Raw genomic sequence first — 27,568 nt, 5'->3', positions numbered from 1 at the left:
AAATTTCTTTGACATTTTGTTTTATAAATAAAAATTCTTTTTTTTTCTCATTTAAAAATCTATCTGCAAAATTAAATAATTCGAGAGAGTGTTCGGTTGTAAAACTAAAATTTGTTAAAATAAAAACTATTTTACATTGAATCGTTCACTTCACTTTGTTCTAAATCAGTTCAATAAAATGAGTTGAGATTTTTCTTTTCTAGTGCAGCAGTACATCATAGTTCTGTAGTTGTTTCGGCTTCGGATCGATCCAAACCGTTCAAATACATAAAATTGAAATCGTTGTAGTCTCGTTTGCCAAACGTTACATTTTCATTGCACCGGGAATGGTTTTGACCGTCATAAATCCTATTTGGTGGAACATGTAAAAACAAAATTCATTAAATCAATATGTTCGGTGCACAAATGTTGGTATATTAGTGATTACATACCTTGAGTAATAGTTAGACACTGGCGATACGTCATGCATATTATCCTGAAAACTAAGTCTTGAGCCCATTATTCGAGATGCTTCAAATTGGGCTGGTGGTGATGATGCTGGTATTCGATTGTTACGTCCGAGCGTATTGAAATTATTATAATTATTCTCATAAGTTCGTTCGGTATGGTTTGCTCCATAACTGAAATGGTATGTTTCATTCAATTAGCATTTGTATGGATGTCGATGGTCATCGAAGAAGAAGAAAAAACAAACAATTACTTACCCATACTGACTATTATTTTTATGTGGCTTAATTCTTCCTAATGTAAGTGAACCTATATTTAAGTGATCATTAATGGCATGTGGTGCAATGGCATTCGACTGCAATCGCATATTGCGACTTAACGTGCTCTCCTCATGAGCATGTGTGCTATTCACATTTGGATTATTGTTCATATTGCGTTGTACTGTCGACATTCCAGCTGTTGTTGCCGACGAATGTGTTGGACTATTTCGGCCTGTGAATTGAAAATTCGATAATGAATTTGAGCTGACTTCATCGATGGCAATAAAGTTTGTTTGAATATTTACCATTTTTCTTATGTGTAATATAACTGACATTATCTAAATTAAATGCATGATTCTTTGAACTGAAGTCTAATTGTAGATCATCCACTTCGTCGTTGTTGACAGCCATGGCCAATACTTGAGTTTCATATTCTTTCAGTTGTGATTGTGTATCGCTGTGCTGTGAATTCGGTCGGCTATTTGCCATCATTGTATTCATCGTATCATAGTTTTTAATGCTTGACGTTGTATTTATTGAGGCGGCTGTATATTGTCGCATTCTTTGCTTGAAATTTGTATATTTTGTCCATGAAATGCAAATGTAAACGATGCCAAAAATGCCAAAAATCAAAATGAGCAATGCAATGGCGATCAGCGTGTATGGAAAGACGTCACTTTTTATAATGACCGCTGTTTTCGTCTTCTTTATTTGATCATCAACTACAGCAACCGGACTGAAGATACCTTGTGCGGTGGCTCGTGCAATAGTCGATGCTTCGTAGTTAATATCGGTTTGGGCAACTTTCTCAAAGAATTGAGCCTGAATCTGTGGATCGTTTCGATCCAAAATTTTCTCCGTTTTCGAATCAATGATGTAAAACCATACGTCGGTTGCGTCTGGATTCTCTTCCATCAAACCATTTTCATTCAAATATTGTCGATTACTAAAACCTTCAATCATTACAATATTGCCATTTGATTTTTCACTCAGCAATTGTTTTAGCGAATTGGAATGAGCGCGCAAAGATTTCGGTGGTAAATCAGAAAAAGCCAATGCCAAACGGTTGGCATCGGTTAAGAAATTGATTACAATTCGAGATTTTGAACGTTTTGTTTTTTCGTCCATTAAGTCGCCATTGTTATCAATTGCTTCGACAAAAAATATCAACGGTGTATTTTGAATCGATTTTAAACTGCGCTGCACTTTCAATACGCCAGTGTCTTCCGAAATGACAAAGTAACTGCTTGGCTTTGTTGATTCATTTTCCGATGGAATTTCATCCAAAATTTGATATTTTATTTTTCCATAATCACCGGAATCTTTGTCAATGGCCTTCACTTGAAGAATAGATGTATCGATAAAGGCTTCAGGATTAACTGTTGCATAGTAAGTATTATTTTTTGAATTCGGTCCCAAACTCGTTTCGATTATAAATTCCGGCTCATTGTCATTCTCATCCAACACTTGAATGTTGATTTTTGCTAGATTTTTCAATGGATTTATATAGTACTTTTCGGACGATATAGTAACTGTTAATTCGTATTGCTTCTTAATTTCATAATCTAAAGCTTTGCGTAAGCTTATGACGCACGAATTTTGTATCATATTTGCAACAAATGTTTCATTCTCATCACCATGTGTTACTTCACATTTCAATCGTAAATTTTGCTTTCGAACGTTATTTATGTTTGCAATTTCCAAAAATTTAATGGTTGAATTCACGCGAATCGCTTCGGAAATGCTGCATTTGTACGCATCCATTGAGAAACCGACATCAATCATTTCCGCATGTCCCATATTAATTGGGGCCATTTCTTTTGAATAATAAACCGTATTATTTATGGCTTGATCTTCGTTAGTCATGTGGCGAACAAAGATCGTGAGCGATGTTATTGCGCTCAATTGTGGCTCACCCAAATCATAGGCACGAACATCAATCTGATATTCCGTGTCATCGTCTTTGCTGAGTAATTCTTTTATTTTGATTACAGCACTTTCCGAATCGATTTGAAAATATGCCAATGCTTTTCCTCTGCCCACAATTTCATAGCGTACCGCATTTCCTGGATATGATCCATCACCATCGTTTGCTTTTACTTCGGCCACTTCACTTCCGATGGGCTGGTCGTCGTTCAATGTAATCGGTCCCAAATTATTTATGAAAACTGGAGCCACATCATTTCGATCTTCTACTACCACAGTAACCCGCACAAAATCACCCGTATTATTTCCCATATTTTCAAGCGTTCCAATAATCAGTTCGTGTTTTCTATCCGTCTCATAATCTAAATTACGAATTGTCTTCACTTCGCCCGTTTTTGAGTCTATTTTAAATAAATCAATTCGACCATCACGCAGTGTATAGGTGATTTGTTTAACTGTGTCCGGGTCGTACGCTCGAACAGTGGTGATATGATAATTTGGTATATTTTCCGGAACTTTCACTTCGATTTGTGTATCCGTAAATATTGGCACTTCATCAGGAATATCACTCACATGTATTGTCACCATTGTCTGAAAATTCAAATCAAAAAGGATGAATTTGATGAAAAAAGAAAATTGAATTATCCCGGAAAATCGGGAAAGATTTTAAAAATTTAAATAAAAAAACGGAAATAAACCGAAATTCAACTCACCGTTCCAATTCGAGGTTCTACTGTTGCTCCATCTTTTGCTGTGATCATGAATTTAAAGGTTGATTTTGTTTCGAAGTCAAGTTTAATTTTTGTTCGAATTTCGCCAGTTGTTGCATTTACTTTGAATGGTACATCTTCCGGCAAGTAATAGGTAACCTTTGCATTAATTCCTTCGTCAGCATCATGTGCATGAACAATGCCGACGAATGCATTTTCACGACCTTCGTCAACATTAAACACATACGGATTGACTTGATCATCAAATTCCGGATTTTTGTCATTGATATCGGTCACTTTAATATTAATTGTCGCACTGCTGGACAAACCGCCTGTATCTTCGGCACGAATAATTAATTGATATCGTGTCAAATCTTCTCGATCCAATTTCCGGCTCACTGTCACCAGGCCATTGTCATGAATGCTAAACTGTCTCAAATCATCCCCTGACACAATTGAATACGAGATTGTTTCATTTTCCGGATCTTCAGCATGTACATTGACAACGGTTGAATTAATTTCAGCACCTTCGCTAATATGTACTTCGTAAATAGGTTTGGTGAATTTGGGTGGTCGAAGATTTGGACCGGGCGTTATATACACTTCGACAATTGTTTGCGACGACAACAAGCCCGTGTCTGTTGCTTGAATGGTGATACTGTAATGTTCGCCTGATACCAATTTTCCCTTTGTTTCGATCACACCCGTTTTCTCATTGATCATAAACTTATTCATTCCGTTATTGGAAACATGATAGATTGAATAATTGAGTACGGCATTTTCACCTTCATCAATATCGGTCGCTGTAATTTGTGCAACGAAACGTCGATTTTCGCCGGCCTTTACATTAACTGGATCGTAAATGGGAAATTTCGGTGAATTGTCATTTTTATCAATTAAATTAACCGTCAAACTGAATGGTGCACTGGCTGCGTTCGATGTTGCTTCACGTGCCACCAATTGGAATCGATATAAACCAGGATTTGGTGGATCACGGTCCAAACCATCTTCGTTGACAACCAAATAACCCGATTTCGAAATGAGAAACGATGGAGTCGTCAATTCGAAAATGTATTCTGGTTTTGGATCGGAATTATTCAAATCATCATCGGTAATTGATAAATGAATTGGTTTTCCATTGACATCTAAGACTTTTGTTCCGATTGCTGAATTCTCATCAACATAACCAACAACAGCTGTGGCATTTATCATCGGTGGACTTGTGTCCATTTTTTTCACCTTAATTGTTAACTTTGCGGTGGTGAAACGTTTTTGCGGTGAAATCTCTTCAGCTTTGACCACAATTTCAAATTCATTTGCGATATTGGCCTCAACCACTTTGATATGCTTTAAAATTCCCGTACTTTCATCAATCGAAAAATACTCATTATAGTTTGATGGCGTTCCTTTTGCAAATGTATATCGAATCGGCGCACTGATTGTATCCAAATCAATCGCTTGAATGCGTTCAGGTAGAACGGGTAAAACACCTTGCAACACACCAACCGATACAGATGCCGTATATTCGGGATTTATACATGCACCATCCAAAAGTACACAACCACTATATAATAAATAGAAATTTTTTTAGAGCTATTCACGCAATAGTTGAGATACACAATCGATACTCACGCATAGATAAAGGATGGATCCAAATCATCGGAGTCTTCAACATTTATCACAACTGTTGTAGTTGCTGTCATACGTTCCGAAACATTTCTGGCACGATCCTATCACAAACATTTTGCGGTAAAAAGTGAGTTAATTTCATTTTCAATCAATCGGGAAAATGGTTAACATACCGATGCAATAACGGTTAAATAGTATTTTTGTGTGCGTTCATAGTCCAAACTTTTTGATAAGGTAATTTGACCCTGATGTGGAAACGGTATGGAAAACACTCCATATCCATCGTTTGCTGTAAGCGTTACTTCGCTGGTGAAGTTGTTTGTACCTTCGATAATAAAATATTCAACTAAACCATTGACTCCAGCATCAACGTCTTTTGCTTGAAGATCCTTGAAAACGGTCGTTCCGATTTGGGTCGACTAAAATGAATTGAGAAAAAAAAGAGAAGCAAATAAATACATTGCATTTCAATTATTCAGCATTTTAAATTGTTAGTTAATATTGAGTTAACATCAATGCCAACAGAAAAAATAATAATAAAGTAACCGACAATGAAAAATAAAACAAGAAACAAAAACGATTGGAAATAAAACAACAGAGATTTGTCAAAATACCTCGGGCACTGTTGTTTCATACGATGAATTCTGAAACACTGGAGCATTATCATTGATATCAGACACGCGCACTATAACTGGAATGTTTCGTCTTCGTCTTGATGACCGAATTGTGCATGAGACCTAAATTGAGCGTTGAATTGTGTATAATAGAAAATTGTTCACCATTAGACTTGTTATTTCATTAAATGGGCTTACTCAGGCCACAAATGCAATGTGGAAGTGTTGTTTACCTGAAATATAATATGACTAAGATTTTCAGCATCACGGTCAAGTGGCTGCAGAAGTTGCAATGATTTTCCATTGAGTAGAAATATTTGATTGCCTTTGGGGAAATTCAATTCTAATGCGATTTCTGTGAATGGATCACCGAAAATGGGTAATTCGCCGGGCGTTGTACGTTGATCGATATCTGAGTGAATTGAAATTGTTTTTTTTTTTTTTCAATTTTTTTATTTGATGACACAGGATTCATTTTCAAACGACATTCACAAATGAAAGAAAAGTGAAACGAAACGAATTAATGATATGAACAATATCTATGCAAAATAGTGATCTCAATCTATATTTATTATATTGTCGAATGAAACGTGCAAAAAGAAAGCGAAACGAGTAAAAAAAACACAAAGAAAATAAACATAAAAAATACTTACAATTTCCCCGACTCTCTTCTATATCTAAAATGATGTTCGTTTGGCCAGTTTCTACTTCGCATAGCTGATTTTTGGCCCAAGTGCCAATACTTGCTCTACATAACAGTATATTTAGTGATACCAACCAAGCCAACCAATGAATCTAAAAACACGAAACAAAATAAAACGAAAATAAGATGAGAAAAAGTGAAGCGAAATAACCGCCGTAAATCGAAAGAACATAAAGAGATAAACATTCAATTTGCATGCTCGTTTTATTTTCACCAAATGTGCAAAAAATAAGAAAGAGAGAGCACAAAACAGGCGAACCATTTAATTATCGATATCACCGATTCATCTATTGTATATTGTCAATTTGATCTATAGAAAGATCAAATTATCAGCACTTTTGCATGAGACTCGCCGTGAATGGGATCGTTGCTGAGGTATAGCAAACCAAAAAGAACAAAAAAAGAGATTGAAACGGTATTAATGCTAAAAAAATACACAGAAAAAAGCGAACGGAAATGAAATCTGGTTGACACACTAAAATATCACCCAAAACAATAAGTTTTTTTCTCTCGAGAAAAATCACCGACAATCACAAGACAAACAACATCGTTTCTAAAAAAAGAAACAACACACCGACATTTACTGAATACCATCAACAATGAATTGAATTATTCATAAGATATGAAATATTATAATTTGTCATTTTCATTCGAATTGTTGCAGAACCAAGTGAAAAATATGCGCTCACAATAGAATCAAGAAAACAAGAAAAAATAAACAACCAAACGGAGACAACATTTAACATTTGAAGTTGCGTTCGACAAATTTATGTACGAAACGTACAATAAAAAAAACACCAATTTGATATTTACTTTTGTTTTGGTCGTCATATCGTTTTAATGGCCGTTTCTATATATTTCTATTTTTGGTATGAAATTTCTGACGATTAATTGCATATAAATTCCATGAAATATTTCCTTTTTCATTATTCCTTTGATTCGCGCTCATAAAAATCATGTGCAAAATCAATGCTCTGTTTTGTTTTCTATCAAAAAACTTTTCAAACGAAAAATCATTGCGATCACACACGGTTGAAACCAAACCAACAAAATAAAAAAAATAAAACTCAAAATCACAATTTTAAAGAAACAATTATCGGAATAGTGAGGATTTTTATACACTTGTACGTATGCAAACGTTGTACTTGTATGTTTGCAAAGCATTTGCAGCGAGAGCAAATAAATATGCTGTATATTACCACAATAAATTCGATCCATTGGAACTCGTTTGGGCTCTATCGAGAGAGCGAAGTGAGTGCAACTACGCGATTGGATAAACGTAGCGGGATAACGATTCAGCTAGCTTTTACGCCAAGATCTTTAACAAATTGAAAGTTAAAATAAAATCAAATGTGATTGGTATACAAAAAATGGCAGCAACAACCCGATGCAAAGATCAGAAATGCGCGCGCGTTCGCACTGGCCAAGATGAAAAAAAAGAGAGCCAAAGAAAATAACAACCGCAAGAGTGTCTTGTGAGGTTGCAGCGAAAATAACAATAAATCGAAAACCACAACAAAAAAAAATCGAAAATTAAACGCGCAACCTCATAAATGGCTATTAAACTGGAGGTTTTTTTCTTCTTCTTCTCATACTGTGTTTAATTTTCTGCTGTACGCTTTTGCGCTGGAGATATCGGCTCAATTTTTATGGTCTTAATTTGGCGTGCATGTATTGTATGGCAAAATTGATACTCACCGACGAATTTCGTCACATGAGCCCAAACTCAGAGATCTAAGAATTATTATTACTCGTTTCTTTTTTTTCGTACTGAAGTTGCTTAGCATTTGACATTCTGCTTTATATATAGATATACAATTGTATGCGATAAACACACGGACTCGGCATTTATTTTTCTGTGGAAATATTACAGTGTGATTTGATTGTGTGGCTGGGTGTGAGTAGGTGCCGCCGATGGGCTGCAATATCCGCAACATCCGCATCGGCATTCGAATGAAATGCAATAAAATAAAATGATAAAATCCGTGCTCAGTCAGTCATATTCGTAGCATACAGCACGACAAACGGTTTTCAAGATAATGCCTTCTATTTTAGCGATGTGTATGGTAAGTTGGTGAGTACATCATAGACACATATCGTATATTATTTAAAATTGGTGTGGTGATCTAACTTGATCATTTCATGCTTGCTAAGCAGGTCTAGTCACACCAGTGATGCCAATTAATCTGGATACCGCTTTTCATACATAACCGTGACATCGCACTTTTAGCGGTAATTCATTTTTGGATGAAACATCTATGAGCCGTTGAAATGCCTGATTCGCTTAATATATTGCGGGCACCGTACATAGTATTATTCGTTCAATCGATGAATCGATTCAAATTTTCGTAAATACAGCAAGTACTTACAGCTCACACTATAGCTGTTCTCTTTAACCATATACTTTTTCATTTATGCTATATAAAATGAACATTCTCTGCGCCTTTCTGTTTGGTGGTTTGTTTTGTTTTATTTTTCATTCTTCAGCATTTTTAGTTTCTTTCGCTCTCTCTCTCTATCCCCCCTTGTTGCTGTTTCTCTTTATTTTTCATCGTATTTCATCTTATTCTGTTCGCTTATTTTTGGCTTTCTGCATGAGCACAACCGCACAGAAGAAAAAAAAACAAAGGAGAATGGTTCGCATGGATCAGCAAAGCGGCAAGCATTACACATGACTGTATATATGCTGCATTCTATGTATTTTACACGTACAATTTATACATATCTATACATTATTTCATAGCAAATCGTATAGTATATATATTGACATAGACCCATATAGAGGCACTTAAGCGCACAGCGACATAAGTATATGCATTAGGCATCGACGAGATCGATCCAATACACGCATTTCTTGAATTGCCTTTCGCTTAAGATAGTTTCTCTTTTTTGCCTCTCTATTCTCGTTGTCCCGAAAAATGTGGCGTTGTGTGTTGAAATTGAGAAGTGAATAAGATGAAGTTGGATACAAGCACTCACACACAAAACATAGACAACCAACTAAAGCAAAATGAACCCGAACGAGAGAAGAAGAAAAAAATCACGTATATTGAATGTGCTCCCGCGTTGAAACTCAATCGCAATTTTGATCCGCACACCATTCTCCCATGAAAGATTTATTTTTATTAAGATTTTTGTCATTGTTATATTGCTATTGTTGCGGGGCCTCTTTTCATCATCAAGTTTTTTTTTCGGTTATTTTTTGGTGAGTACCGATGGCGCGCACGCGCATTTTGCTTGACTACTGAGTTCAATTTGAATGATACTTAACAATTACATTTCAATATATACCATGTGTTTGTTTGTGGCGTGAATGCCTATGTTCGTTTAACCGAAAAAACACACACACAACACATTATGAAGAGGTGAAAAAAATTGCGGTTCAAATCAATCGCAAGAGAACTGGAGAGCACTGAAGTGCTGATACAGCATGAATTCAATAATAAAAAAAAGAGATTAAAGCAAATTAAAGAAAAATGGCAAAACATTTACTTCGCTTACAGCAGATTGTGTGAGCGAACGTTTAACTTATAACACATAGACATTAATGAGATCAAAGCTGAGCGGGTACGTGGTGCAAGGTAATGCGCGGTGTGTAATGTGACACTATCGAAAATTGAGTCGCGCGATTCAAATTCGAAATGTTAACGGCATGAAAATCAAATGACATGGAACTGACATCGGACACACCGAACTCATACCACTTATGGCAAAAAATCGCGGTCTCTAATAGTCATTAGGGTAAGTTATTAATGAAATTTTTGAATGCGAAGCTAGTAATTACTGCACACACGGTATATGGTTAACCATCCAAATTTCGTACCAATCATACGTGTCGTTTTTTTTTGTTTCTTTTCGCAAAGGAATCCAAGGCAACAAAAAAAATCTATATATAATTTTTCATATCGTGAAAAGAGAATAAAAAAAGGTACACCGCGTGATACAGTTATACATTGGTTGCGCTTTTGTATCATTTGAGACACCACCGTTTTTGTTCCCAATCGTACGAATTCAATCCATATACAATGTATATTATACCTATATGTGAATTATGTGTGTTGTGGTTGCGAACATAACTTGTTTTGTCTTGTCATCGTGGAAAGAATACAGCGTAAAAATGTCACACGGATCGAAAAAAAATGATGAAGAAGAAATAACCAAGGCGAGAGCGCACAAAAAAGAGCAGACATTGCACAAACAATATGTCATGGATCATATATGCACTTGCACCGAAAGAAAAAAACAAAAACAAAAAACAAAATTGAGGCTAACTGTCTTTTGTAATTAGCACTCATTTGGTCGATGCACTTGTCTTGCGGAAAATTTACGCTCATCGCGAAAAAAGAGGAATACAACAAATAACCACCGCAGAGAATTTTTTTGTTGTTGTTGCATAAAAAAGTGATCAAATATACAAACAGGTAATGTGCCTTGTTTTTAATACATGCATGCAGAAACGAAGACGAAGTCGAAGAAAAGAAAGCGATAGACTAGGAGAAACGGGCATCATTAAATCGAAAAAAATGTTTAAATGAAATAAAACGTAATGAGACTTATTTATTAGCGAATTGAAACAAACCTGTCGCAATTTTCGAACGGCACAACATTTGATTTTCAATTCCATTTGGTAGATGAATATAATCGGCAAACGTGCACACACTTTCGATGGCACTGATTTTCAATATACATATACGCTCACTTCGACGAACACTCTCCTTCACTTCACTTCACTTCACTTCACTTCAATATAATGCAATGTAATGCAACACACACTTTGATTACACTAAAGAATTTATGTTGTTAATTGTTTGTTTTCGGTTTTTGGTAAGCATTTTATTCTGTTAACAAAAAAAATATGCGATTTATAATTTCCTGGTTTGTTGTCGATGTAGCTACTATATGCTTGTTGACATTCCATGCAGTAATTGGAAACACTTGGAAACATTCGTGTTCCGGATTGATACTATGACACAAATTATTTACTTTTTATGTTGCGTTTTTTTTCTCTCTCGACAAAACCTTACAAAAAATCACTTAAACATATATTTATATTATTTATGTAAAATAATTTATGTAGCAGAGACAATATGAACACTAATGAACGAAGTGATGATCACAATATACAATTGAAATGCACTTTTAACGCTGGTCTACTACATTTGACTGCACAATCACAAAACGGCTATTTTTCTATGGCTTCGACGGACTTAGGAAGAGAAAGAGTGATACAACAAACTCAGAAATACCACACACGCACTGATTATTATGGTGATTTAAAAAATGAACATTAAAAAAAACATACACCGAAATGTTTGAAATTAAAGCCGAGGAAGTGAGAGACACACAATACCAAAATCCAATTGCTGGTCAACCAAATTATATATGATGATGTTGATGGCGATGATGTACAGAGCATATGCGCATTAACACATAACACGACTGCGCTTATGATGAGAATAAGCGAATGAGCGAACAAATAATTAAATGGATAAGTACGATGGCAAATAAAATAACAAAATAAAGAGCGTGAGCGCGCACGATAAAGCGATAGATACTCGAGCAAAAGTCAGCATTCAACGCCACAAAATATCCGTTATGCGGAAATACAGTTTTTCAAATGCACGATGAGATACGTATCTCGGCTCTCTCGATGTATCTATGGCTCTGCTATTTTTGCATTGCTATTCCGATGGAGAGATGCTGGTGTTGCGCATTCTACAATTGACTGAACACACTGTGCAAGCACACCGAAGTAGGCTTCAGGCACCTGTTACACATGCAGAGCAATAGAGAAAGAGAGAGAGAACGAACAAACGATCAATAGCAAATCAAATAAACAGGCACAAATGCACTCTCTTGCAGATCCAAGCACGTATAGAATGTCTTTTTGCTCCTCGATGTGTGTGATGTGCGCGCGCGCGATCGAGCCTCAACTGCAATATATGTGAATGTTGTACAATGTGTGCACGAGCTACAACAGCTAACACACTAGATACACGGTGCACAGGTATGGTTCAACTTGTTCCGACTTTTATAGTCGTATATTTCTTATGCACATATAGATATATATAGAAATATTTTGTTAGATGCGATTCCTTTTCGTTTCCAAAATGAAAAACGAAACACTTAAAGCCGCTCTAATGCAAGACACAGACTGAACAGTATAAAATTGTATCGTATACACTTTGAATTTGTAATAGTGAAGTCTTTCGTGTGCACTTTATTTTTCAGCATACGATAGCAACGGTAGGCCATGCCCAACTGATTGAATTGTTTGTTTTTATTGTGCAGTCGACAGGTAAATTGAAGTTAAAATCCAAAACGACAACGATTTATTTCATTCTCGGTTTTCTTTACCACTTTGTGTTATGTGTATTGGTGCGGTGTTTATGTCTGTATCTGACTTCATACTACAATTATAAATATGTGTGTGTGTGTGTGTGTGTACCACTCACTATCTTCTACTTCTCTTTTGTATTGTTTAAACGTATTGGTGAATGGTTTCAACTTGGCCTCACTACAAGCGCAGAGTTGGTCCGCATCGTTCATTGTTCGCACATACCTGCGATCTATTTATCTTTTGATTTCCTTCCGTCGTTCAGCTACGTGACCAGCACTGATCGACCGTGTCGTCAAATGTCTCTCGACGGTTTTTTCTACTGTGAAGTGAATGCGATGATCGCGTACAGGTCTCAAGATGATAATGGCAACAAAATAAAGTCGGTATGTGTTAGTGTTACTCTTAATGGCTGTTGTGCAGTTTCATTCGAGTATGACTTGAGATCACAAGACGACGAACAACAACAAAAAATTAAAATGTACTACAAGTCGTACGAAATGCACAAATTGAGTCGTGTGCGTGTGAAACATATTCCAAACATTTTTTTCCCTCAATTTACACACAGGCCCAATGAGTCAGCGTTTGTTCGTTTAGCACTCATACATCGACGGATGAGACCGTTTATGAGTACGATTCGTGTTTGCTCGTTCTTTTTTATGATCTTTCTATTGTGCTTTGTTTTGTTTGGACGTTTTCTTCTTCTTCTTCTTCTTCTTTTTCTTATTATTTATAATAATGTTACTATACACAGGCCTGTTTTAATGGTTAATGGACAAAATTATAGTGATCATCAATGCAAAGACGTGAGGAAAGATGAAAAAGTTATGTACAAGCATGCAGCACAACGGCAGCATGAGCGGCTTGCCAACGAAGAGAATCTCTACCCATACGAAAATATCAAAAGAGTCAAATAAAAACCAGCCATGCTCATTGCACACACTGAATTCCATAGGATCTCTTAGCGTATGTGAGTGTGTGGTTTCATTCGTGTACGTTCTATGTGTACTTGTTGCAAAAGATTACTCAAGAGACGAGAAGAACAAGAATGAGAACACGATATCGATGCACTTTGCGAAAAAGATGAATAAATTCGTTGTGTGTTTCGTCGTTTCCTTTCTTTTTTTCGGCTCTTTTTTACTTTTTTTACGTTTATTTATTTGTTTGTGTTCGTCGTGCCGAAACAAGTTGTCTAACGTCGTTTGCAATGGCATGCCATGAAACTATTTTTATGCACATATGCGGCATTCGACGATCGTTTTTATAACATATTTCGAATATATGCAAATGCATTCACTTTAGAAATCAACCGCAATTCACTCACAATTCGCAAGATTTGAATTGTGCATTGCATTACATTTTGCCTGTTGCAACATACCTGAATCGCATTCATTCGATTGATATTGATTTATTTCTAAAAATTGAATCGTGTTAATCGTAAAACATTTTTTCCTCCTCTCTCGTTAAAGCCAAATACAGGCAACTCGTGGCTACGTAGAATTTCATTGAAAAGAAACACGACCAAAATAATTAAGAAAAAAAAACAGACCCAAGTCATATACACGCTCGATTCGTTAAGAGATTTAGTTTTGGGTATCATTCTTAGCCGTCGTCGTCGTCATCGTTTTTTTTCACTTCATTTTGCTGCGCAACTATTACTGAATTCCTCTAATACTGGATTTTTATCTGCTCGACAAAAGGTAGAGAAGAGAAGAAGAAGAAAAAAAAACAACGCGAATCGTTTAACTCGAAACACCGGCCAACAAAACAGCATTTGCGATGAATATAAGATATCGAACAGAGGATTAAACTAAATATAAAAAAACGATGAAGTTGAACAGAATTAAACAAAGCGCGCAACGATTGAAAAAAGGGGAAAAATTGCATGTGCGCGAGCACAGGTTGATTATTATTGCAGCATGCTCAAATATTTTATATACGTATATTATATATCTATAGATTTCAGACCGTATTTTAGACCACGGCATTATTTAATAGGAGTTTTGTTCTCGTTACCATTTGTGAATGCGATAGATTGGTACATGTACTTGTACACCTTCAGCATTCTAGATCTTTAAGCTTGTTTCGCTTTCCTGTAAAATGTTTTTCATTCGATGTGCTTTTTTCTCTCCAATTCTTGAGGGTTTTTCTTCATCATTTGCGATCATACATTTTGATTTTTTTTCCGCTTTTTCTTGTTGTTGCTTAATTTAAACGCTGTGAGTCTTTTCATCATTTTGAAGATTCAGTGAAATATTTTTGAGTCGGTTTCTTTTATGGCATCAACATTTTTTTTAGTTTACAAAATGCATGCAAACTAATAGAATCCCGTATATTCTATTCCACATGAAATGTGTACCCGTTTCAGCAGAGTAAAAAATGATTCTGAACATTTAATATTTCTGGCGAATCTCGCACGCCTGTCATTCTGTAAGCTTAAATGAAAAAAAAAAAATTGTTGCGAGTTTTTTGTATGGTTTGGTTCAAAACATTTTTTTTCATCGTTAGTTCATTCGTTTCGCTCAACTAGCTATGGGTAAAATTCAATTGATTTTGTTGGCGTATTTACACTGTTCAAACGATTTTTCTTCAAGTATTTAACGATGAATTGCGTTCTCAAGTAGCAAAAACTCTATTAAATTTTATCTTGTTGCCTGTTGTCTCGTTCTTTTCAGTTCGCTGATTTTTTTTTCTTTATAGAACCAGTTGGCAAAATGCCCATGAAGTGAGATCTCCGTTGTGCACAATTAGATAATTAAATCTTAATTTTCAATAACCATTTATATTCGCATCCCATTGAAATTTTCAAATAGTATGCCCAACCAACGGGACTTTTATTCAATGATTATTTTTTCTTTGAAAAGTTTATTTCATGTTATGAACAAACAAAAAAAGATGTGTTACTTTTTCGCTATTCAATCGGTTGTGTTTGAGCATTTATCGTTAAATGAATAATTACAAGCTAATCCGAAATTAACGTGAATTCTAATCCACTTTAATAATTTATTAAAATTGACATCAACTATGATTGGCAAATTTACAATTGAATTTAGTAAAAATCTATGCGATTTGAACGATGTCTGACCGTCGTCATCATTATCGTAGTTGTTGTTTTTATCATTGTCATCGGCTGTAGCATTCTTGGTAAATGAAATTCTATGCTGTCACATCAGATAAATTGTTTAATCGATTTTATTGCTAAGCCACTGAAAACAATGAAATGTTTGCCCATTTTTTCTTCTTCTTCGTGGCACATAGAAGGTAATCGAAATAGTTTACCTCACCAGACATACTTTAGTAATGAGAATTTTAAATGCGATTCACATATTAAAATTGGTCACAGCTGAAATGGTCAAAACCAGTCGTTTTCATTTTATTTTTCGTATTTTCTTGCCGCATGTCATTTATGGACGCGGGCGTACTCATGTTTGTGGTTTCCATGTATACCACTCTACATGCACAACATCACCATCTCGATAAGATGCTCGCGAGCCACGAAGTTCACATACCCCATTAAGCTTGGCATTGGAGAATATTAGCACTTTTCTAGTATTGTTAATCACTTTATATAGTTTTCAATAAATGTCATGAATTTAATTTAGAACATTTGAAATGTGCGCGATGGTGCATGTGAAGGAGAATGCTGTTCACAACCATAAGGATCGCTGGAAATGCAATTAAGACATTTAGTCAACATTTAATCAATTTGAATGGTCACACACTGCGGATGCACATATTTCAAGACATTATCTATCGTTATTATCGAAATGAATTTACGACCAATATGCACTCATACGATTTTATTGCTCATAAATTAGTTTTATGATATCTCTTTTTTTCGGTTTGAAAATGTTTAACATTCACGCATATTGAATGCGCTTCTTCGACGCGCTTTTGACAGCAATAGCCAATTACATCAGACGATGAAAACGAAGAAACAAAGTTAAACAGCAAATTGCGAGCAATTTCTAGCTGTAAACCATTCTTATTACATGAGAATCAATAAAATATTAGCCAGATATGAATACTCATACGGTCATAAACGCTTTAACGATATACTCTTTGCAGTTGAATAGGTAATCATTATTACGTAGATTCAGACTGATCCGAAATCAAAGCGCAAGGAGATTTTTCTTATTCCAATTTCGACACTTTGTTTTGCATACGGGCAACATATATGATTTCGGACAGGCGATGGCAAAGTGCAGCCGCGTGGACGTTTGATTTTTTGTGTCCCTTGTGTATTTGTTAATCTCATCGTAAGTTATTATTATGTTAATAACGTCGTTATTCATTTTCAATCCGTTCATTTCATTTATATCGTGGTCAATATTTGTTGTTGTTCTGCGGGCATTATTTTTTTTCGGTGTATTTTGGAAAGTTTAACATGGATTGAACATCGATAGCAAGACAGAGATAGAGATGTAAAGAGAAGGCGAAATCAAAATACTTGTTTTGGAACGAATATCGTTGAAAATCGATGTGATGCGGTTGCACGAAAGTGAGAGAGACTTGACTGATTTATATATTCATGCGAAAGCACTTAAAGAGCAATCATCATTTAAGTAGCGAAAAAAGATTGCGCCCACTTTCGTTAACAAGTGCATCGAGTTTATATCAATTCGTTTTATTGATTTGTTTTTTTTTTTTTCGTCTTTCACTATCGCGGCGTCGATCGTCCACTCGAATTTACCAACTTGATTATTTAACGCGTTGATGTTTCCATCGGTGTGCACTTGTGTGCGTTCCCATTTTCAAACTAGTTTTGTGCGTCATTTCACACGAAGCAATTGCATCTCATTCACCTCTTTATGTGAGAATCCAATTTATTACGTTGCATTTCATATGTCACATTTCGTATGTGTGTTATTTTTGTGTGTTGTTGTGTGTCTTCAGCTTGAGGATTTTCATCTCTCTTTCTTTTTCTGCTCTCTTCGATTAAAAGCCATTTTTATCTTGAGACAAATCTTCAGACACACCTGAAAGCGGCACAGTATGTGATCGAACACTTTAAAATTTCAAGATTTCAAGATTTCAAGACTAAAACTTATTAACGACATACCTACCGTAATTGATCAAAACATTTTCATCTTCTTCCGTGAATCTCACGACCCTGCAATACACTGACGAAAAAAAGGCACAATAAATGCCATATTCTTGATTGTTAAGGCCAACGATTTCTACTGAATCATCACACTTAAGATATCATAGAGATAGAAAATCATTCATGAACTAATGCCAATGCATCAAATGAAAATTCTTGTTGTTTGGTGCGCATTCTGCATGAAAATGATAATGCTAGAATATTATGTTCAGCTCAAGAGAGTGCCAAACAGCCAATTTTATTATTGTGCCGTGCATAACATTCGAATCAAATAATGAGAAACAAATCACCGACTGATTGAAAACAACTGGTTTTACAGCCACTGAATCGGCAGCAGTTACATGATTGCTAATAAAAAAGTTTTTTTTTTTTACTTGAAATGCTCATATTGGTCATTGAATGGGCTGGCACAATGTGTATGTGCACTGTGTGCAATGTAGTGTGGGAAAAATGGTTGTTGTGTGTCGATATAGCAACATAGCAATCATTGGTATATTGCAACAAGCAATCAACAGAGCCAAACTTCGAACAAAATCTTTGCAATGGTCACATACATCATATATGAGGGCTATATTCCCATACAGAAGCAGTACGATCGTCTAAAAATGGTGCACAACACCAACGAAACTCTTTTACACTCTTGTAAAGCATAGATAAATGAGAAAAAGAAAAAAGAAGATGCACAAAAAAAGAAGTTCAAAAAAAAATCTCACCTTGAAAAAGAAGGATGCATGGTTTAGTGATGTACAATTGAAGATCTCATTGAAATGAATCAATTATATTATGGTGTTATTTCCTTTTGCCTTTATCCTCTTGCATTGCTGGAACTAATACATTCATTGTGTGGAAAATCGCTCAAACTGTTTTAAAACAGAAGACCAACACCGAACTATTTCAAGCATATTAATTTCGAAGAATTTTTTCGAAGAGCTCATGTTTTGTGATTATGTTGTGCTCATGTGAATTCAGATCTAGATGGAAAGCAATACACATTAAATATTCCCAAGGCACATTCACTCCTCCATGCATGAGTCATGCTGTATGATATGTGCACACATTCTAAAAGCAAAACAACACACACCGAAATGCATTTAAAAACAATATGTGGCCTTCGAGTCTTCATTTTACGTACTCGCGTCTTTGATGTTGATCGTTTTCATTTTAAAACAAAACCATATTTTGTCACATTTGTATTTATGTACAACGACATTCTTAGCGAACACACACACACACACACACACAATGGATTTTGAGCTCATGTGTGGAATGATTCTTTTGACCAAAAATTCATTTCCGTCGAACTAATCTAACCATTTTCTTCAATTTCAGAGAAATGTGTTGCGAGATAAAAATCGCGTGGTTTTGACTGACACGAGTTGCCACACATAGCTGATAAGAGATCTCTCTACTGTCAAAATGTCTTTTAATAAATTTGGAATTGAGTTTTTCGGAATTTTACTTTGTAATCATTGTACGGAACTCTGTTACAAAGACATTTTTCTATCTAATAATTGAACATTTGTGAAATTTGTATGTTCCTTTTATTTAGCCATTTGCCAGCATGAAATAAATGCATACAAATTTTAAAATCAATATGTGGCCATCAGTTTAACTGCGTTTTATATAGTACGTCATGGCTTAAATGCGAAACCACATTCAAATCCCATGAGATCTGATAAATGTCATCGGTTCAAAAGCGATATTTTTGTAAACATATTTTGGTTTTGGTTGTTATTTCGGTCAAAACATAGCTATAAAGAGATAAATTCGTGAAAACAAAATGCATGCGAATATTATTGGATGGATGGACACATAAATATCGTCAACAATATATGTTATTTCATTCAATCCCTTTGGGAAATTTGTGTGCTTATTTATTATCGCTGTGGTGCCAAGCAGCAGACTTTTCTCTTCTTTCTTTTTTTTAATTACAGTCCATTTTATGGATTACAAGTGGATATAATATCCTATAACTGGCATTTTGCAACCCGTTATCACTACATGACATCATCAACGACAAGAACATATTATTTTTGGATATAATGAACAGCATGGGATACATAAATTTGTTTTTTTTTAAAATAAATAATTAAGCAAGTGCTGTACTAACAAATTAGGTGTGAGACACTCCTAATATACTTTTTGTCCAATGAGTTATCTGATCTACTGAGAGACATAATGACATTTCAATATTTAAAAAAAATATCGCAAAAAACCACTTTAAGGTTTGAAGTTAAACTGAATTTCCAATTTAAATAAATTTATAATACTCACACGAACGACATCTTAACTTTAAAATTGAAGTTAAAATGCACGAAGTTGGTTTAAAAGCTTTGCTGAAGAAAAAAACTTTTAACAAAATAAGCACACATGGTGTACATCTGTGATAACGTGACTAAAGCAAATTCCGGAAATTCACCAAGAACCTGATCGAATGCCATATCGACACACCAATACACTATAAAAATGATACAAAAATGAATAATGTTAATATAAACAAACAGGCATTGCCGCACACATGAAACAACAACAAATACCAAATACTCTCTTACCAAATCATGAAAAAGCCGCTCAATATCAACCAGGTTGCACAATACACAACGCACATCAGCAGTGTGATAATATCGAGAGTTACTCAGGGGATTAGTTTGTTTTTAAACATCGACGAAGCAGCATGTACTGAACAACACAGGAGTGATGTGACAGCGTACATTGAGTGTAAAAAATTCGTCATTTTTTTCGATTTTCAAGAAGAAGTAAAAGGAAAATCACAAAAGACAAAAAGCTATCAATTTATCCAAAATTTGTTTAAAAATAATACTCGGTAATTTTGTAGTTGAAAATCTATTATTTTAGAGAAATTGGTTACGTAGTTGTAAACATTTAAATTGTCGTTAATTTGATGATTTGTCGAAATGTTCAAAGTGTCTTGAACAATTAGCATAAAGTTGTTTACATTATTTACGTTCGTCATTTGATTTATATCATTTCAAACGACACATTCGGGTATTATATGTGACGAAAGATGTGTGTAAGAAAGTGGGAGTGTATTAAGAAGAATAAAACGACGATGGCGACGACGATGACGATGACGATGAAAAAGATCGTTTGTTGTTAATAACAAACTAATAGTCAGACTTGAAAAACTGTTGAAATTTTAATTTTACGAAATCAAAAATATCAAAATTATATATGTCATCGTTATCGTCGTAACGATTTTTTTTTGTTTCGTCTTAAATTATGAAATGGAAAATTGAGTGTTAATTTGCTTATCAATAAAACCATTTTTATTCAAATGCCGAGGAGGTCATTTATTTACGCGGAAAGTAAATTCGATCAGAATTGAGCAAAACATGTGATCATATAATATGTTATAGAAGAAAAGTAAATGCGATGCACACACTTCAATTTCACTGATATTGTGGACACAATATTCATTCAATCAAATAAATATTAATGACTTTTAAATTCCATGCCAATCATTTTTTAAACATAATGATATTATTTTCACATTCACAACAGTTCAGTAGAACTAGTGACATTAGTGGCAATTGCCATGTTCGAAAAGAAGTCAGTTTATATAAAAAAGACCTTAGTTTTTTGTTTATAAATTCTTTCGGTGTAGTACTTATAAAAACCCAGGGAAAAAACCAGAAGTAATAATCCAAACTAAGTGTATGACATTAAATGGCAACCGAATCAAAAGAATAAGAATTTAAATGAACAAAAATTCTATATATAGAAAATCCTGTGACCTAACCTTCGTGTAACGTGCAAACCCATGAAATCGGTGGTCACTCCTTGATTGTATCAATGATTAAAGTATCGTTTGATTTGCAAATAAAATGTTCAACGCAAATGTGTATTTGAAGGATTTTGTGTTGGTCTTTCGTTCACATGTGTTCTGTTCAATATTCTGATATCAAGTAATTATAGGCCAATGATTAAACCAGACTAGGTCTGTTTCGAGTAGAAACGACAACAACCAAAAATGTATTGTAAGATATGTTAATCATTAAACATGTATAGGACACATAGCTACTTCACGTTTCTAAAGATAGAAGAAAAAATAGTCATGCATTCCAAGAATTTAAATGAAATGCGATTTATTTCTTCTTAACAGATCAATTTTCGTTTATATTCTCATCATTTTCTGTATTAAAATCTGACACAAGGATAAGTCATCTCACAATGGTTTTCTTGAATCAATAAAAGATGACAGATTTGTTGAGTCTTCATTTTATATTTTCATTTTTGTAGCCATGCCTGTTTATTTTTATATAAACTGAATTGTTCTGTGTTGATTTCATCACATTGTGGGCACAACGCTTTTTTCCGCTCTCAGCGAAACGATTACAACAAATTGTGTACAATCAATTAAAATGAAGTTCAACCAAGTAAAATAAAATTGGAAATGTCAGCAACATGTGCCACATTTAATTTCATTCGTTGAAATGTGGGCAAGAGGTGACTCCAGATAGTCATTGTCAATCGGCCGTTTGTTTGCTTAGTTGTTGTATTCAATCACATGAATGAAAATCAATCGTGAATATTTTCAATCCGCATTAACGTCGTTAATTGATCAAATGATTAGAAAAATAAATCGCGATGAAACAATTATAAAATATGAAATCTGTGAACATTTTTCAGAAATATACCATAGATGTCAGACAAAGTCACGATTGAATTTAATGTTTTCACACATTGTACACATTTCATTGTGGGTAAACTATAATTTATACAAATTTATAGGCTTTTTATCTGCTTGTAGACTTGATGAAAAAAAATAAATAAATAAATAGCGACATGTTCGCATTTAAGCACTCCCACTGAAAATGCGTAAAAATTTACGATTTTATTCAAAACCATTTGAATGTGAGATCTATTTATCTTTTTTGACCGATTGAAATTTATTGAAACTAGTAGAAAGATGTCTTGACATTAGTGAAACGTTTTCATTTCACGCTAAGTGGCATGCTTTTCATCATAGACATTGCAAACTAAATCGTTCATTGACGGGAAAGTATTTTAATGGCGTTTTCCATTTCTGCTTTTTATCATTCAATTACGCGCATAGTCAACAAAGTCAGATGTCAGAAGCAATATAAATTGGCGCAATGGAATAAAGTTCATCATTTAAATGGTTGCATTCAGACGGTGTTCACTGGTTTTGTTTTAAGAAGTGGAACATTTTTGGAATTTAAATTTCCATCCAAAACAATTAATTGTACTTTAGAGTTTTTCTTTGTTTTGTCGTAACCTACGATATCACACATTAGGAAGTTTTTAAAAAAGTAGCTACTTTCCTCGGGCGATCTGTTGAACTTCCCCATATAAAAAACCAGTTGATGTGCCTAGTATTCTTCCTTTGTTGTTTATTTGCAATATTTATGGTGTCATTCGTCGAATATATCCAGTTTTGGTTGTGGTTTGAACAAGTGGCAAAATACTATATGACATAAGAATTCGAATTCAGTTTCCGTTATTTCTATATTTGCGATCACTTTTCAAACTGTGTATATTTGGATTTGTGTTTTTTTTTAAATAAACTATTCTGTCTATTTATTAAAGCCAACCCTTTGAGACAGGTTTTTAACTATAATTTTAAAAGTTTATATACAATAGACACACTATTTAAAACAAAATGTTTTTTGTTTCATCAAAATCATTTTGTTGCTTTTTGAGTAAGAGAGAATTATTTTGATGGGCAGAGTTAATGACACAGCAAAATTAAGATAAATCTATTTCTTTACTACCTATAAATCCTTCGGTTATTATCCTTCGGTATTATTTTCTTATATCATTCGTTATTCTTTCTAAATTCTTCAATATTTTCGTTTTTCTTTCTTTCATTCAGTAAAATACATCTGTCAATATTGAATATCATGGGCGTGTGGTTGTTTAGTGTAATTGGTCTTCTATTGCTAAGTGATAGTAATGCATTTCTGTTAAGCCGTGATTTGCCATGTAAATACCTGGACTCAATCAATATCACCGATGGTATTCGTCAACACGACGACAGTATTTTGTACAATGGCATTACATTTCCAAAGGATCAATATACAAAGGTAAATTATAAATTGGAAAAAGGAGAGGAACGGGTTTTCGTCGAACCATACATTCGTGGTTGCGTTTGTAATAAAAAACCATGCATTCGTCTATGTTGTCCAATTGGAATGTTTTTCGATGCAACCATAATCGGAAGCCAAAAATGTCAACCACATAGTGCGGCCAAAGGATTTACAGCTGATTTAATCGATGAACAAAATAAAACCGAAAAAATTACATTGGACGATCACTTTGCATTCGTTAATGATCGACCGTGCAATAGAGTCTATCTTGCAAGTAACTACAATGTCACAATTACACAGGTAATGATTTGTTCAAAGATTTGTTCTCTTTTTTCATATCGATATCGTGGTAATTGGTAATTTTTGATTTTTATTCTAGAGGGGATTTATTTTCTTTGAAAATAATACGATACCACATCAGAAATACTGCTTGAAAGCGTCATTGAATAAAGAAACCAATATTTCAACATTGGATTTGGCGATGTGCTTTACAAATCAAGATAAACTTGAAACACGTTACACCATTTTGCCGTATGGTAAGTGATAATCATGGAATTGAATGAACAATATGATTTGATTGTATTTGATTTTCACACCCTTTGTCGCAAAAATTGAACTTGCAATCATGCCATAGATTTTAAACGAAACAATACTTTTATTTGTGATATTTTTTTTCTCTTGCACTTAGGCATGTTATTATCCGTACCGTTTATATTGGCCACAATTTTGGTTTATATTTGTTTACCCGAATTAAGAAATTTGCATGGCAAATGCTTGCTATGCTATTTGATTGGCCTCATCATTGGCTACACAGCCATGGCATTGGTGCAACTGAATGGAATGAACTATGTTGAACCGTTGATTTGTAAATCAGTTGGTTATCTCATATACTTCTCATTTTTATCCGCATTCCTTTGGTTAAGTGTCATCAGCTTTGATCTCTGGTGGAATTTCCGGTGAGTCGTACATTCTAATAAAATGGTTTTTTTTTTTAATATTTTATAAATGAATGTCATAATTTCTGTTTATTTTATAGTACAACCAGTGGATTCCTTGTTTTCTCCGAGAAAATGCGATTCACTTTATATATGATCTATGCTTGGGGCCTTTCATCATTGTTAACATTCACTGTTTTTATTCTCGATTCAATGCCATCCATTTCGGAAAGTATTCGACCAGGCATTGGAGTTGGTACCTGTTTCTTGAAAAGTAAGCATATCAAATTCAGTTTTACAAAGCTGTGTATATAGTTTCAATGAAATTTTTTTAATTTCAGAAACGGTGGCATCTCAATTCGTATTCTTTTATATGCCATTGTGCATTATATGTACCATCAATATAATATTCTTCCTATTGACCGCGTTAAAAATTCGCAAAGTACAACAAGATCTCAAAAAAATAACATCACACGAGGAGAGTTCAAGACATCAGAGTAAATTCAATCATGACAAAGACAAGTAAGCTATAGTGCTCAAATAAAATAAAATAAAATCAATGATTTCTTTTTGCATCATGGACTTTTTGTTTACAGTTTCACATTGTATTTACGATTATTTATCGTAATGGGAGTGACCTGGAGCATGGAAGGAATATCATTTTTAATATCTGAAAACAGTGACTTTTTCTTATTAACCGACATCTGCAACACCATTCAGGGTGTATTGATATTTGTATTGTTTGTATTGAAGCGTCGTGTTGTGCGTTTAATTAAGAAAAGGTTCGTGTATATCAGTAGTTCTACTAGTTAGTTTATGACAGGCGATTCGACAGCATGACCATGTATCATGATAACTGATGAACTATTTAATCGCTGATGACTTTTTTTCGGTCCTGTAATTTAGATGGCAAGGTTGTTTTGGCAAAGCGACTACAAGTGGAAGTGTCGCAACGAATAGCACGTCAGCTACTTATGCACCATCAAATATTGTCTTGAATCAGATATCGTGTCCAAATGAAAAATCAAAAGGAACTTGTTGATACCGTATGCTCCTTTCAGGGTTTTCGATTCGAAAATTTTCTGATTTCATTATGATTCGAGCTATTATCATTTTCTTTAAAACAAAATGATATCAAATTGAGAATTCATGTCAAATTCTGACAAAATGTATTTTATATTTGAGTTTTCTCAGGGAGCCAATTAGAATTTAATGAATCAGATAAATAAAACAATGAGATTTTGAGTTAACGATAGACTGATACAGACTCATTTTTCCGACACCAAATTCACAAAATCCTGTAAGTGTAATTAAATGTTAATGTGTTAATTGTATTATTCTCTACATGTAGCGAATTAAATGTGGAGATTGAAATGATCTAAATTTATTCAATAGAACTTAGTTATTTTTGAATGTTTTTGATGGATTTAATGAATTTCAATAAATGTATACTTCAATAATTTGGATTTTTACACTATTTTAACTTTGTGCATATCGAAAGAGATAGTAATGATCAAAAACAGGTTGTTAAAAATGTCTTAAAGAACACGCTCAATGTACATTGTACAAGACTGAACTATCTAATCAGGTTTGACTTGATGAACATTTCAATTTATCGTTAAATAATATGGAATTGTTAAAACCATTTACTGAAAAGAGATGTAAACAGCATTGGATAAAGGTAATACTGATAGCAATTTATTTCATTTGTTGCAGTCATATTGTTGCGTTCACGCGTTAAATATTTGGTCACTTGAAACATTTTTTTTGTTTAACATTTATTAAGTAAAGTTAAGGTAAGAAGTAATAAGCTAAATAGCGAGAGAAGTACAGCAATAAGATGTTATACTTATGAAAACATGTGGTTTTCTGTGTTATATAAACAACTTTCAAACTAATATTTTTTCAAATCACCCTTAAGGCCCATATAGAGAAATTTTAATATATTTCCTCACACGATTTTTCCTATACAAAACAAACAAGTAGAAGCTCCCTTCGCTTATTATAATTATTGATATTTGTGTTTTGTTTTTATTTTTTAGTTTATTTTTAACAAACTACATGAAATGTAGAGCTATTGTATTTTTTGTATTTTTTTAGTGTATACTATTTTTATATCTATTGAAAATATCGAGAGGAGAGTATGTTTTTATTCAGACATTACTCAGCTATAAGCGCTGAATAACATACTCTCTTCTCGATATATTTAATAGATATGTATGTAGTACAATTGGAGTAGTTGACCAATCTCTCATGTTGACCATCATAGTATGCCATAATTTAACAATCTATTGCAGAAAGACCTTCCAGTTGACGTTTTTTGGAGAAAAGTTAAAAAAATTTGTTTGTTGCGCCATCTACTGTAATTGAGTCGCTGTGTTAGTATGTATGTTATTCGTTGTGTTAGTATGTATTGGTGCGAATGATTTCGACACAATTGTTCGAAATACAGCTACTCACTGGTTTGCCATTGGCATTGTCAACCAACACGTTAGGCGACGCCACTGACAAAAAAATATTTCTTTTCGCCTTGTCACATATATTAAAAGTATAGGAATAAAGTCTTATTGATCTATTGGGTCTTTATTGACGGTTGATGACTATCATATCCCTTTTGGAATTTTTTTTTGTAAACTTTACTATAGAAGAAACTACGCTGTTCTCAGATGCTGTGTATGGACTAACTACTATATCAATTTTTGAATCTGCGACGTATAACATTATTTCCTTGAAAAATTTACTATAGAGTTATTCTATTGACTACCCGGGAGTAATCTATTGACTACCCGGGAGTAATCTATTGACTCCCCGGGAGTAATCTATTGACTCCCC

At 34.1% G+C, this 27,568-nt stretch overlaps 2 protein-coding genes across 8 annotated transcripts; one reads left to right on the top strand and one right to left on the bottom strand.

Annotated features, from left to right (window-relative positions):
• Positions 1-30: 30 nt before the first annotated feature.
• Positions 31-12,536, bottom strand: LOC116340087 (cadherin-99C). 2 transcript variants are annotated; one of them, XM_031766302.1, is made up of 11 exons: positions 10,869-12,536; positions 6,240-6,381; positions 5,820-5,998; positions 5,587-5,709; positions 5,146-5,391; positions 4,976-5,073; positions 3,347-4,907; positions 1,013-3,224; positions 705-939; positions 432-620; positions 31-348 (listed from the first exon to the last, which is right to left on the bottom strand). In XM_031766302.1, the coding sequence occupies exons 1-11, from the start codon at positions 10,911-10,913 to the stop codon at positions 216-218; spliced, it is 5,163 nt and encodes a 1,720-aa protein (XP_031622162.1). In that variant the 5' UTR covers positions 10,914-12,536; the 3' UTR covers positions 31-215. The 2 variants fall into 2 exon arrangements, with proteins under 2 accessions (XP_031622162.1, XP_031622163.1); XM_031766303.1 differs by lacking the exon at positions 10,869-12,536 and adding an exon at positions 7,103-7,184.
• A 7,853-nt stretch (positions 12,537-20,389) lies between these two features.
• Positions 20,390-26,196, top strand: LOC116340081 (G-protein coupled receptor Mth2-like). Of its 6 annotated transcripts, none has more exons than XM_031766282.1 (8): positions 20,390-20,554; positions 23,588-24,101; positions 24,181-24,337; positions 24,490-24,757; positions 24,838-25,010; positions 25,078-25,258; positions 25,333-25,518; positions 25,643-26,196. In XM_031766282.1, exons 2-8 carry the CDS (start codon positions 23,616-23,618, stop codon positions 25,776-25,778), a joined length of 1,587 nt encoding a protein of 528 aa, XP_031622142.1. In that variant the 5' UTR covers positions 20,390-20,554; positions 23,588-23,615; the 3' UTR covers positions 25,779-26,196. The 6 variants fall into 6 exon arrangements, with proteins under 6 accessions (XP_031622142.1, XP_031622145.1, XP_031622144.1 ...); XM_031766285.1 differs by having other exon boundaries at positions 20,418-20,448; XM_031766284.1 differs by lacking the exon at positions 20,390-20,554 and adding an exon at positions 21,277-21,386.
• The last annotated feature ends 1,372 nt before the right edge of the window (positions 26,197-27,568 follow it).

Source organism: Contarinia nasturtii, unplaced genomic scaffold, assembly GCF_009176525.2.
Source record: "Contarinia nasturtii isolate CC-2019 unplaced genomic scaffold, AAFC_CNas_1.1 Cnas_scaffold_630, whole genome shotgun sequence".
In the NCBI taxonomy this organism is placed as follows: domain Eukaryota; kingdom Metazoa; phylum Arthropoda; class Insecta; order Diptera; family Cecidomyiidae; genus Contarinia; species Contarinia nasturtii.
This window is presented reverse-complemented; position numbering and strand designations above follow the sequence as displayed.

What these genes read in the sequence shown, in the direction of transcription:
- LOC116340087 (XM_031766302.1), bottom strand. Translation starts at nt 10,913, where the DNA reads ATGGAATTGAAAATCAAATGTTGTGCCGTTCGAAAATTGCGACAG. An exon ending in CCGTTCGAAAATTGCGACAG is followed by an intron (nt 6,382 to 10,868) that starts GTTTGTTTCAAT and finishes TCGTGTTTTTAG; the next exon opens with ATTCATTGGTTGGCTTGGTT. An exon ending in GATCCATCCTTTATCTATGC is followed by an intron (nt 4,908 to 4,975) that starts GTGAGTATCGAT and finishes TTTATTATATAG; the next exon opens with TGGTTGTGTACTTTTGGATG.
- LOC116340081 (XM_031766282.1), top strand. Translation starts at nt 23,616, where the DNA reads ATGGGCGTGTGGTTGTTTAGTGTAATTGGTCTTCTATTGCTAAGTGAT. An exon ending in ACAATGTCACAATTACACAG is followed by an intron (nt 24,102 to 24,180) that starts GTAATGATTTGT and finishes TTTTTATTCTAG; the next exon opens with AGGGGATTTATTTTCTTTGA. An exon ending in TTACACCATTTTGCCGTATG is followed by an intron (nt 24,338 to 24,489) that starts GTAAGTGATAAT and finishes TCTTGCACTTAG; the next exon opens with GCATGTTATTATCCGTACCG.